This window comes from Ammodytes marinus, assembly GCF_949987685.1.
Source record: "Ammodytes marinus genome assembly, chromosome: 18".
Taxonomy (NCBI): Eukaryota; Metazoa; Chordata; class Actinopteri; order Uranoscopiformes; family Ammodytidae; genus Ammodytes; species Ammodytes marinus.
This window is the reverse complement of record NC_137222.1, coordinates 5,577,211-5,591,361: the sequence shown is the minus strand read 5'-3', so window position 1 is coordinate 5,591,361 and position 14,151 is coordinate 5,577,211. Positions and strand designations below refer to the sequence as shown.

The 14,151-nt window shown below is 40.7% G+C and overlaps 1 protein-coding gene across 3 annotated transcripts in view; it reads right to left on the bottom strand.

The window, feature by feature from the left end:
* The window catches only part of col5a1 (procollagen, type V, alpha 1), a 78,416-nt gene extending 64,682 nt beyond the window's left edge, over window positions 1-13,734 (bottom strand). For 2 of the 3 annotated variants that reach the window (XM_080047310.1, XM_080047312.1), the window contains exon 1: window positions 13,328-13,733. In XM_080047310.1, the coding sequence (XP_079903436.1) occupies window positions 13,328-13,427 (100 nt within the window). In that variant the 5' untranslated portion in view covers window positions 13,428-13,733. Of the gene's footprint in view, window positions 1-13,327 lie in introns of all 3 variants that reach the window. The other variant, XM_080047311.1, reaches the window with a different exon arrangement.
* Window positions 13,735-14,151: the final 417 nt, after the last annotated feature.

Genomic DNA, 14,151 nt, shown 5'->3' with positions numbered 1-14,151 from the left:
CGACGAACATTATCAACTATATTTCCTTCCCACTTCTACATGTTCTCACACACCTCCATTCATAGATTCCTCTCACCGGCAGTCGACCCTGCAGCGGAAGCAGTCCTGGCCACATCCTAAGCCACAGGTGTGGGTCTGAGTCCCACCTTGTTAAAGCTGAGATGTTTACCCACTTAGCACAGCTGATCCCTTAGGGAGACCAACACCTCTGGCACTAGATGCTTAAAAAAACGTTTCCCTCTGACCACAGGCCCTCACATCCAAGAGGCAGGTTCTCCCCACACACACAGAAACTGTTTATATGACACAGTCTTGTGTACATTTGCTTTTTGCCCTTCTGATGTCCCTCTTCTGCTATACTTTAAATACTTTCAGGCAACTTAGCATGACACACACACACACACACACACACACACACACACACACACACACACAAAAAAAGCAATACTGTAAACATAGCGCACCCTTTAAGCCTCAGCTCTCTCTGAAAGCTTTTTCATTTGTAAATAAAAACAGCTTATTTCCTTTTGCCTATGGTGTTCTAAATACATCATCACTCCAGTAAGCTACAGAGTCTTTGATGTCCAATGTCTACATTCATTTACAACACAATAATATAAGACATTATATTAAGGAAAAACGTGAATAGCTGAACTAAGGTAAGGAATCACACAGGATTAATTCATTTGGACTTGGTTGATATAAACATTACTTCCTAAAACATGTGTATTGCTATGAAGTGCTTGTGTTCAAAGTTTACTCCTCAAAGATAAACTCCTACTGAGATGGGGTGTTAACTTTCCACTTCTACTCCCACAGTTGAGTCTTCCCGAGTCGACCCATGTGTACGATGGAAACTTGTTAGTGAAATTCAGGATTTAGTAAGCAAAAAGTGCTGTATCTTTGATGTGATGCACTAAAAAGAAGAGCAATTAACTTTGAGCCTTTTATGGTTTTGTTTGTCAGACATGGGTTGGACGAGGCTGTGGCATAGTAAAGGATAATTAATTCATAAAAGTCTATAGTCTGATTAAGTGTGAGTTATTGTAAAACGTGGGCGACACTTACTACTCTACAGTCGACTGCTACAGAGAAAAGTGGGTGCGATGCGGTTTTGCAAATATCTCCTCCTCCCTACGTCCCTACACGTTCCAATCCCTTCCACACATTTACTTTCTTTCTCTGAACAGTAGCTTGAGTGCCAGATTCATAATCCTGCTCTCGGCTCAGTGCCAAGATTGTGGTGGATCCCATTCCATCCCCACCTATCCCCATCTAGCATTGATTTCCACAAATGCACACATACATGTAGGGATGGGACCAATCTGATCCAATGTTGGTATCAGGTGAGATATAGCTGCAATCCACTCATCGGAAAACGCCACCAATCAACAAATCGATCCTAATCAAATGTTTTGCAAGTTGTTGTTGCTGCTTAACAATAAAGACCTACTTAATTGTCACGTTCAGATTGAGGAAACAGCAAGCAGCTTATTAGAGCTTTATGTTGTATGGATATTTATTTATTTGAATAGCATCAACCCAAATATTTTCCTTAAACTTTCAAAGCCTTGCAAAGGAATTAAGTCTTGATCTACTTCTGTATTAAAACTGTTTAAAAAAGGTCAAATAAATGGGTTTGAAAACATTTAAACCTTTATGAATTTTTGATTATTTTTTTCTCTTTTACATTAGAATCGCCGTGTTGCTTGAGCTTTATCCTTCCTTACACATATCACCACCAACAAAGACATTTATAATAATTTTGATATCGGACAGTATCAGTATCAGCCGATATCCAAAACCCAGATATCAGAATTGGATCGGAACTGAAAAACAGTGGATTGGTGCATATCTAGCGCACACACACACCCCCACACACATTCTGTAAAAACACTTTGTGACTCCAGACGGCACCACTTCATTTGACAGGAGGAGTGGTGCCCGACCACTGAATTAGGACTTTTTCATGGGGTGGGGGGTGGGGGGTGGGGGGGGGGGGGGGGTGGGATTAACATTCTTCTCTTTTTCCCTGCCCCCTATCCTCCTCCTCCTGCAGAACCTTCCTGAAGTGAGGCCTGACTCTGCGGGCACATGCTTGACCTGGTGCTGAGGACAAGGAGTAATTAGCAGGCATAAAGTGAGGACCCTGCCTCTTTTGGAAACCAGCACAGCCGAAAACAAGAAAGCCCAATGAGTGACTTCCCCCTCCTAGAGCGCATCACACACAGGGAGGGAGTAAAAGTTGCTTTTTTTTCTCACCTGATTCTGTTATAAAACTTTAACTAAAGCCAACTGTTGGGAAGCCGGAACCTCACTGTGAATACAGCAGGTAGCAATTTCAGACCCTGACTCTAATTACTTAATGCAGTTTAACTTTAAGGCATTCTTCCTCGCTGACAAATTATAAGTGGAATTCATAAGCAATAAAAGGCACTCTTGCTGAATTTATTACATGCAGGGGGATTTTCAGCTACAGCTTCACTTGGTACAGTATATAACAGTTTATCTCAAGCAGGATTATGCTATCTAATGCTTAAAAAGTTTAGATTGACATTACTTTCTCTTGTCTTCATACATCATATAGTCATAATAGCCATTTGTGGCCAGAGAATCTGCTGCTGAGTCAACGTTTGGGGCAAAATGATTGCTTTACATTCTAGAAATTCCAAACATTAATCCATATCTGAATTGCTAAAAAGCTGAGATGGTTAACCACCTGGATCCTGATACAAGGCCTAATCAATGCTTACACTCAGTAAATACCGTAAATGGCATTTGCAGTGTGAAAAGTGTTCATATTCGCTCAATGATTAGTATTTTTTCCAACACAACTCATGCAAAATACTATAGCATTAAGATATAAGGTCCAAAAACTGAGAAACTATTCAATCAATATTGACCTTCAGTTGTTGCTTCTGGATGTCATGTGACCAGACCTGGGGCTCATACTGTGGGCATTACGCTTGCTAGATTGAACACATTACACACACTGCATGGACATCCTGTGAGAGAACACACACTATAGCAGACCTGCAACACATGGGTAAGTAAACTAACGCCAGCACAAACCTGGATGGGATGTTAGTCTGCAGGACAGCAACCAATCACACATAGCGCTGCACTTCAGTACATTTAACCCTGCTAAACAAAACCACTTTCATAGAGATTAACGAGGAATCATCTTCTCCAAAGCTCACTCTGATAATAATATTTAACACTAATTACCTTACAGTTAATAATACAAAATTGTCAACTAAGCAACATAATACTTGAATGGATATGGTGTGAGGTGAGATTAAAAATCACTTTAAAAGAACAAATAACGCATTCCTCCTCTTAAAAAATAATTTAAAAGCAATGAAACAAGCTTATTCTCGATTCAATACAGAGGAGGTCTTCCAGCCTTACTTGGTCTGGTATGACAAGTAGTTTATGGTTGCCTAGTGGTAGCTAATGTCAGCAAACGCCGGATTGTGCTATATACCTGACAGTATGAGTCAGTGGCATTATAACTTGTCTAATTTTGCTTGTCTATTACCACATGTGGCCACAGAGGGAGCAGTTTAGCAAAAGTTATAACATTTATGTTAAGGTTCTAGCAATAGCAATAGCAATCACGATGCTGTCGGCGGACCTTCGTTTTGAATAAAGATGAAAGAAATCGACTACAACAGAGAGTTTTTTTTAAAGTAGCAAGGTTCAAAGGCAACTGGCGACAGTGTTTATACTGGCAAGAGCAAAATCAAGTCTGCAAATGAGCTCACATGCCATTATCAGTTAGGTTTCCTTTTATCAGGCAGCTTTAATCCAGACTTCTCAGGACACTGACCCAGTGACCTGGGCTGGAGCTGCACGTGAACGCAGCAGCGGGGAGGAGGAGGCTTTGAGGAAGGAAAGAAACGAGTGAGATCTTATTGTTTATACGCCAAATGCCTAGATTCCCCTGGTCATTATCAACTCATTCTGACATTCTTTAGGAGACACTTAAAGCCCCTGGAAACATGGTCTAAATGAGTAATAATCAATATATGATATCAAAGTTGCGTGTTTCAGTAAGGTTTTACAAAAAAACAGATTGAAACTCAATGTTCATAAATATTATAAAACTTGGATAAAAAAAACAGCTTTTTCCCTCTAGTGTTTGACAGGACCGAGTGGGCGTGGCCGTATCAAACGGTCTCCATGGCAACAGCCATTGTTTTTATAGCACATCCGGAGAGAGAACTGCTGTGATTGGTTCAAAATACTTTAGCCAACTTAAATGACAATATCTTTATTTTGGATTGATACATTAGCCAAACTCTTTTCTGATGCTTACTATCATGCAACTAACTACCCACATTACTTAATAAGAAGGATTTGGTTTACAGAGGCTTTAAAGAAAGACAGACACAGACTTCGAAAAAAAATCCACCCAGAATCTACAGACAAAGCCTTGCACATTCAGCCCTATACACCCACAGATGTACTGCTGGCTCGCACACACAAATACGAGGCACGCAGTCCTGAAAGATGATCCAGAAAACAGAGCGCTTTTCTGACTGGATCTTCTCCTGTGTACTCTCTGAGGCTCTGTACTTTAGCCTGACTCTTATTGCTTTAACAGGGAGAATACCAGATGGTTTACTTCACTGTCTGTCTCCGCACTGCAGCTCATAGCGGTGGAGATAAATCACCGTCTGCCGTGCACCACAGACTAAGATGGAAAAACTGAGTCGGGATTCCACAGTGCACCTCTGAACGCTCATTTTACAGCAGGAATCTACAGTCAATGGTACTTTGGAGGCAGATGTGTGATGGCCGTTGTCTCTGTCTTTCTTTTGTACTTCTTCATCTTATTCCACCCTCTGTAGTAGTTATGTCTCCATTTGGATTTATTTTCCAACCTCCATTAGCAACTGTATTTCCCTCAGCTTGTTTGATCTATTCCAAAAGTGTAGCATTTTCCTCATTCTGTCATTCCAATAGCATATCTGGTTTTGACGGCTGGCTGCTGAGAAACGTGTGATAAAAGACGGCCCTGCAGCACTGACATGACAGAACCATTTCCGCTGACACACACTGGCACGTAACCATTATTCTGGCACTGACACAAAAACTACTCAAGCTGAATCTAATAAATATGAAATCCTGCACAACAGTGAAGCTTTTCAATTTGTTAAAGCTCACATATTATGCACTTTGCTGTCAATTTTATATGGTCTAAGTAGTCCCTAATACTTATTTTTTTAAATGTTTGCTGAAAAACCCGTTCAGATCATTTATTGTAGCAAGCCTCTATAACCTGATGTTCCTCTGGTCTCAGGATGAACTATATTGGTGTCTGCAGCCTGCGATCTGGCTGGCCCCTCCCACCGTCTCTGCCGTGCTCTCGTGATACTAGAGAGACACTGCGTGACTGCGAACACAGTGTTTACCCGGAGCGAAGCCATACTTTGAACAGTTTGACATGACCTGACATGATTAAAACCAGTGAAAACAGTAGCTTCACAGTTTGATTTCTACAGGAATAACTTCCCACCCTTTGTGGTGTTAAAAACGAGGCATTATTAAACTGCAATGGGAAAGCTAAGTTAGTGTAATAGAAGCAAACGTTGGATGCTACATCCGAAGCTACATGTGCGCTAACGGCTAAAAATAACACTCAGACGATTTAAAACCAGTGAAAACAGTAGCTTCAGTTTGATTTCTACAGGAATAACTTCCCACCCTTTGTGGTGTTAAAAACGAGGCATTATTAAACTGCAATAGGAAAGCTAAGTTAGTGTAATAGAAGCAAATGTTGGGTGCTACTCCCGAAGCTACATGCTACACTAGGTAAATAACAGCCAAACAACCATTGAGAAGATTCCTTTTAGTTTAACAGATGGAATTACTACACAAGTAGCTCCCTAAGCTTTGTCTCGTTATGAACGCGGCATTTGTGATTAAGATAAATTAGTGGTTATGAGCAGAATGCTTCTGTGTTGGTTTATGCAATACTCTGCATGGTTTGCTGTACTAGGGCATCTTCTCGCTAAGCGGGGGAAAACAACATGGCTGTCGCTGGGAAAATTTTCCATCGGATCTCGGGGCCGTGGACCAATAAGAAATGGGGGGGGGTGGGGTTATCATAGACTACTGCACGGTGGAAGTTTCTGGTTACTAATGTGGGGGGGGAAGCATCATGAAGCATGGACATATAAAGAAAATATGGGGAAGTGGCTTCTTCTCGCTGTGACGACATATCGGGAAGAATTCTGAACGGAGTACATTGGGGGGGAGGGGTGGGGGTTTCAGAAAGGGGGAGAGTGAGAAAAGGAGAGATTGCTATTTTTTATATATTTTGACAGTCTCTAGGCACACCGTGGGCCCATGGATATGTTAGAACACATTTAAAAAGTGCATTTAGCATAATATGGGACCTTTAAGGACTACCCAGCAATGGCACGAGTAACAAGTATTGTAGGCCTATCAAACCTAAATTGGCACATCTCCAACAATCCACTGAGGTGCTATGACAAACAATACATGACAAACATGTATTGTTTCTGCACATAGGAAAAAAAGTTTCATCATCATCATCAGTATATCATTAACTTGTGCAAAGAACCCAGTCACCAATATTCCATCACAAGAGTGAATGAAATATCCTGAATAGCAGGGATATATCATGTCAAAATCATGTCAAAATTAAATGTTTTGATTATAATTGTTAATTTATTTGAGCAGCCATTTCACAATACACAAGCGATCATGTCAACAATGGCTCAGGGGAAAGGAAATCACTGACAGAGGATGGGAGTTTTAAAAAAGCATGGAAAGTGTGATGAAACACGAAAACGGCAAAAAACAAAAGGAACATTTATGTTATCAATCATTGTTTGTGTGATGATGATAATAGCACACACTCATAGTAATTGCAACCTAGGGTAAGTAAAGCTTGCCATCTATTGAGCCAAATGATCTGCCTGAGTTACAGTGACAGCCAAATCGACCATCAATTCATCTTCTACTGACATTTAACCAGTATCATACTTGAGCAACATAACAGAAGTTATTGTGACAGTAAAGTGCCAGACTGACAGTAGAATACCTAAAAAAAAAACTCATCCACTATGAATCATCAAAATCGGCATTCCAATTTCATGTCCAAGGTTAATTGAGAGTTTTCTTTGTGAAATGAAAAAAACTTCTGAAACAAGTTTGAAGAGAGGATGGAGAGTTGAGAAACAGACCCTGTCTCCTATCGTGATTTTTATAGATGCTACTAACTATAGGCTATGCAACCCGCTTTATTTTACCCATTACGTCTCATGACAAATCGTGTGTGGTTAATTTTGCATGACAAAAGCTTTTTAGCTAAGGTTAGGGAAAGATTGTGGTTTGGTGAACATATTACAGTAAACACACATTGTGTCTCTTTCTTCAAGTCATTGTTAACTTTCTAAATATGGAACAGTCACCGAAGTATTTCCCTAAACATGCTGCTGATGCTATGATATCGTAGAGATAACACAAATATGATGTCAGGGATTATCATAAACTGATGATAGCCTACATTTGGTGTCAACATGTTGTGACTTGACAGATACAGTATATTATAAAAAAATAAAACAGATGGAATAAAAATGTTGGCTAAATAGATCTACTGTTGCAATTATTGGACATACAATATAGTTACAATTTCAAGGAGACAGTGACGCTCAAAGACTAATTGCTGTTGGTTCTTAATTATTCTAGCAGCAGATCTCCTTCAGCTCGCTTCACCACAAACCAGTGTTTGCGGTGAAACCCTAGCTTGGTCCGTTGCTGCAACAAAATGGCATTAATTAAACGTTATTAGAAAATAGTGTTGACTGGGCAAAAACATGTCCAACTGTAATGCCGCCTTTCCATTACAGCTCCTACTAATTTCATCACATAATAAAGTAAAAATAGAATACATCTGAGGACAGTGACGTTTCTGGAGTGACCAGAAACCATTGTATATCCCCTAGGATAGAAATGCTTACACTCAGTATTTCTACAGCCCAGGCTGTGGCTAAGGCGCTTTGGCTGGGGAAGGGGGATTGGGGTTGGAAAGGATGAGTCATACATTGCTTTCCATGCTCAATGATTATAATACCCCATTACAGAGAAAAGCACTGTGTCCCAGCTGAAGTGAATGCTCGGGTTTGTGAGCCTGGACCAGACTTTAACTTTTAACTCTGCCATGGACTCCATGCTGCTACAAAGCATAGTGTTAAAAACCAAAGACAGGAGTGGGAATGGCATCATGAGGTTGCACATCCAACTTTTACATCACTGATGTGTTCCGTGTTCACGTTTCGTACACCACTGCCTCCATTTTGTTCCCATTTGACTTGTGAAAAAGGAGAAGAGAACACAACGTCCATTTCGATTACAATTTGGAACTGATGTGATCGTTTTTTGTTCAAGTGTTGTTTTAGCAGATCCTTTCTTTTGTCACAACACATTTGAATCTGGCTTCAAATGAAGCATGCTCTGTCATTAGTAGGCCTACAGAGCACCATTGAGGAGCAACAGTTATTTGACCCTTGATTAGTCTGTAAAGGAATGGACAGTATACCCTCTAGAATAGGGCAAATAATGCCCTATTTGTGCTGGACAAAGGATCTCCTAAACTCTAACATGGGGTCAAAAACTGGTGCCGCATATTTTGTTTTATCTCCCATGTTGTTATCAGGCATGAGAGGTGATTTACAGGCTCCTTTCCACAAAGCCTGCATTTACAAGCTGAAGTGGCACATGCAATTGCAGGGTCACTGCCTCTCTCCACAGTCCAGCTAACTCAGATTCCTTCCTCTTTGCCATGGCAATACATAGGCACACACAAGAAGCCTTTTTTTTCCTCTCTGCCACTTATCTGATTTAGTTGGACACGACCAAAGGATTGCCACTTAAAGGTATGTAATAACTACAGTTACATGTCTGACTGGGAACGAGCGATGATGTCACTTTCTCTTGACTCAAAAAGCATCATGGCGGCCTTGTAGCTCTGTGATAATGCAAAGCCATATCTGCTGTCTGCCTCGCACATTGAGCAAACTGTGTCAGATTGATTTTGACAGACCTAAAAGAAACTAAATGTTCAAATTAAAAAATAATTGCACAATTATCAAAGTTGTTTAATACAGTCATTTAAATGGATGTGGGATAAGGAAAACCAAAAGCACTTTGGTTCTATAGCATCTTTGAGGCCAACAATCTGTTAGCATCCTGTACAATTTACAAAACAAAGCACACCGGAAATGATGCAATGTGTTCAATTCTGCATGGATTCAATCCATGGGGCTATTTTTTTCTAATTGGCCTCATCTTCATGCACCATGACAAAAGGTCAATTAAAAGAATATCATGGATAAGTCATATTGACTTATCCATTAAATTCCTTTTGAAGAAATCCTTTGTCCAGAAATAAAGAGACTGTAAATGAAAAACAGCTGGGGACCAGCTGCATTCGACCTTTAACCCTGTCATAAAGTTGGCTCGCTTAAATAAAAGGGGCCTTTTAATGACCCGGGGTTTATGTGTGTACAAAACCTGGCTGATACGCAAGGCACACTGCTATTATTATTACAAACTAAGCTATAAGGCTTCAGATGTTATTCAATTAGGAGTTTTCTGCAAAACCAGCGCTGAATGGTGTATTTTCTTTTTGAAAAATGCAACAGATTTTTTTTTCACAGCCCTCTGTTCCACCACGAATGGGAAGAAAACATCTGGAAGACATTTTTTCTGGCTTTTTGGAGGGCTTAGCAGACAGCACAATGGAACTTATCGATTCCAGATGTGAAGGAGCACTGTGAAGGAGCACAGTGAAACAGCGAGGCCTTCTTCTGTTTACCCCTTTGAAATGTACATGTATGTATAATATATAGTACAATTCTTGACAAATCATATTTCCTGATTTCTTAGTAGATTCACTAGGGCTTTGAATACTTCTCGCCTATAACCATCAGTGGCTTTGGCCAAAATCCATCCTTGTTTTCATTTGCAAAAGGTATTCAAAGAATGTTATTTCAGTATTTTTGATGACTAAAGTACTCTGCTCAAGTAGGTTCTGGCTCTGTGTGAATGTTTGTTACGGACAAAGACCATCCAAAAAAACATCTGGTTAATTAATGATAATAAACCACCACGAAAAAGCAGTCAAAACAGGTTTTATAAGACTTGTGAAAAAGGTCCATTGATTGAGGAAACAAAGTTAGAAAAGCCAACTCAGCAGAAATACAATGGAAACCATTTGGACAAGATGCTTGACTTGGTCTACATTTGATTGTAAAACTATTCATCAACTGAGGTCCCACACTAGGGGGGTATAAAGGATTATATCACATTTAAATGAATCTCAATAAGTCAGACATCTGAAAATGTCAACTAGCTAGACACTGTCTAGACAGACAGAACACCTTTAATACCTAAAGGTTTCAATTCAAATTCTACATCTCAGGCTACAGATGGCAATGGTATTATATAAGAGTACAGAATCCCAAAAAATTGTAATAGAGTCCCTTCATAAAAGCCCTCAAACACCGGCCTAAAATATGTCACTACACACTCTTTGTCTTTGACCTCCAAGAGTCAAATGGGAGAATTCACTGAACCAAGGAGCGGTGGAGCTTCTACAGCAAGAATTCCTTTCTTCAGGCAGTGAAACCTGACAGCGGTGGCAATCCCAAAGTCCTGACCCTCACCTCTGAACTCCAACCCCTGTTCTCATTCTTAACCTCTATGCCTTTTAAGCCTTCTGTTATTACCGCTTTTGACATAGGTTTAAAAGAAAGGTTTCCTCATTAATGCCAATCCAAGATGACCTCCCTTAAGAACTGTGGGCTATGACTTCACTCAAATCTCTCTAGTTAAAGCTTTACCTCTGTGACCCCAGGTTGCTGTTGACTTCAAACTATCTGGTAACTTAAGTGTGCAAAAAATAATTATACACTGTCAACAAGACACATATCAATGTTTGTTCTGTCAGAAGCTAAAATGCTTTTTCATGACATTAATACATTTTATTTTGATGATGACATATCAGGCTAACAGGCTAACGAGCATACTTATCATTTTCAGGTTCAGTTCTTCAGGACAACCTTAAAGCCACACTAATATTTTTCATATTAAAAAAGGACTGCATTTCCCTTTTTTAACAAACCCACAGAAAAGTATCAACCGACACTAGTCTCAGCTCTATGGAGCAATTAGCATATTTCTAACCATTTGGCTTTAACAGGCCACAACTTGTTTCACTGTTGCTGTTTTCAATTTTGTCTCACAACAGCAAAAAGCTGTTTTCAGTGAAAAAGCTTAGGCCTACTACACCAACTGTATGCCTCCTTCCCAGCACCAAAAGGCAGATACAAAGTTAGTAGCTAGTTAGCTAATTAGCTTAGTGGAACATCCAAGCTAAACACCTGGATATTTTCCCCTTGAGTTTGTGGAAACCAAAACCGAGCTAAAAACAGAAAGTGGATATTGAAGTTCATGTTACTTTTTGTCTGCTGGATGTGTTAATAGGCTACCTGTTTGCTAACAACACACACAGCAATTTATTAATTGTGTGTTATTTTTGCTGCCTCCAGGTGGTGAAAAAAATAATGCAGCTTTATAAACTAAAACTCTTTTATTATTAATTTGAAATAAAGATAGTTTTTTACAGGTTAAATTATGCTAATCAGCATAATTACTACCTTTATTCATATTACATTTTTATTATACCAAGATACTACAAGTCCAGATCCATTGTGAAACGAGTTATTGGACCCCAAACACCTATGAAAGCACCATTTAAGGATTACATTAGTTGTCAATCATCAAGACCTTTAATGTATACCTGCATTTAAATGCAAGCACACTGTGCATAGAGTTGAAGCGCTACATAACCAGTGATGGTGTGCCTGGTCAGCCTCTGCCTGCTTTCAGATGAAAGTGCATTAAGGCCCTGTCTGAGGGTAGAGAGGTCATCTGGTTTGGGTCAAGATGATTTTTTTTAACAGCTGACAAACTAAATAATTGTTTGTAAAAACAGTTAAGGTCCCACACTCTCTCTCCCAACCCAATTCAAGTCCAGCTCCACATCTTGTCATCAAAAATGAACCAGATCCAGATCCAAGCCATATACAGTACCTAAGTTTTGTCTGTTAACAGCCAATATAGTTTATAGGCAACATGGAAATAAACACGATGCAGTTATTCCATAATTTTGTTTTAACAGCATAGCCAGTGTGAACTTGTAAAACCACCTCAGCCGAATCTGTCTTTAAATTGAGCGTCTGGCCTAGTCAGGTGCAACGTCACATTCACGCCATCGGCACAATTTTGGACACTTTCTGACTGTGCACGAAGCAGACGGAAGAAGCCACCTGTTCACCTCAAACCCCTGTGTCAGAACCTCACAGTAGACAGCAGACCACCAACCATGCCAGGCAGTCTTACAGGGCTAAGAATACATGTAGGCCAGACCCTAGGCCCATGGCAACAGCACTGCACGACCTCTGAACACCCACGGGGGACAAAACAAAAGTGTCACATCAGAGTGTCTAATGATTTATTTATTTTTGAAGCACATGCCTATCCTCCATCAAGCCTAAATATGGACCAGGTTTAACTGATATTTAAGTGACATACCAAACTTTCTACACCCAGATATTTACACTCCGAGTTATAAAGCATGGGGACAATTTGTAGAATGCAATTAGTGAAATATGTGGGGTTTAGAGCCTCTGCCAATGGTCCTGTGCTTTAGAAACTGTGTGTCCTGATGCCAGAGTCCTAAAGGCAGCTCCACCCGATCACATCAGAGAAGCTACAGCCCCTCCCTCGTATGAAAACTATAGCTCATCCCTCTCATCAGTTAAAAATAAGAAAGAAAATAAGTCGTAGAAAAAGCCCCTTCAAAATGTCTTCAACTGCAACAGAAAACTTTCAAGATAAAATATGACATATTCTTAAAGTGGCATCTGAAAAAATACATTACATTTGTTATTCCGCGACATACGGTACAGTATAGCACATACTCTCACTATTATGCATATAAACTGTTCCATTAAGATGCTATATTCAGGGCTATGGGGGGTGGGGGGGCGCTGCATAAAAATCCCTGCAGCCCAGCGTCTCCAACCATTTGCAGCCCTTTTGATACTGACAAGTTCCATAGTTTCGTGCAGAACAAGCTGAATACATTATAAAGGCACAAAGATGTGTTTAGGAGTAGGGGAGGATATCGCAGTGATCCACTGTTACCAAGGAAGAAAAAAAAGTTTTCAGTGCAGCGCAGCTCCAAACTGCATCCACGAGATCTCACAGCTGGGCGTCTTCTTACCTGAACTTGCTTGCGATGTGACAAAAAGCAGGAGCACCGCTAAAGTGATCTGGGCGTCTTTTATCCTCCGTTTAACTTTCCATCTTATATGGGTATCCATGACCGCCAGAGACGTCCACGGCAAGTGGGGTTCACGTTTACAACTTGGAGTGAACTAATTGCACTTGCAACAACTTTTACTCAGGACAATACAAAAAAAAAAAAAAAGCCAAAAGTTCCAGAGAAAAGGGGGAGGGGGGATGTAGCGTTATTTCTTAAGCAGCCATAAGGGTTTGTTGGTGTGCGTTCCTCCAGCTATATTTGACGGATGGGGCGCCCGTCTCTCCCACACAGCTCCTCTCCTCTCTCTGCTCTCCTGAACTGTCCTGCCCCACTCACGTCTCCGCTCACAAGTGTTGCCCCCTCTTTCAGTCGTCACGTAAAGCCCCCCTTCAAGTCCAACGGGCCAACACACACACGCGCGCGCACTAAAAAGAAAAGAAGAAAAGTCTTCTCCCCCCTGGCTGTCACTCACTCCATGGACAGCAGGCTCGAGCAAATCAGAGGAGTCCGTAGATTAGGGCCGGCCCTGTTATTGGCCGTGGGAGGGAGGAAAAAGTTTAGGGGAAAGTTTCACGCCTCCAATTCTTGCGCTCTGGATTGTTCGACATGGAGTCCGCTATTTCCAGAGAGAGAAGAGGGTCGGAGCGGGAAGTTCGGACTGGTTTAAATCATGCAACAGATGCATGGCGATTAATGTGCTAGCCAAGGCTGTGTGTGTGTGTGTGTGTGTGTGTGTGTGTGTGTGTGTGTGTGTGTGTGTGTGTGTGTGTGTGTGTGTGTGT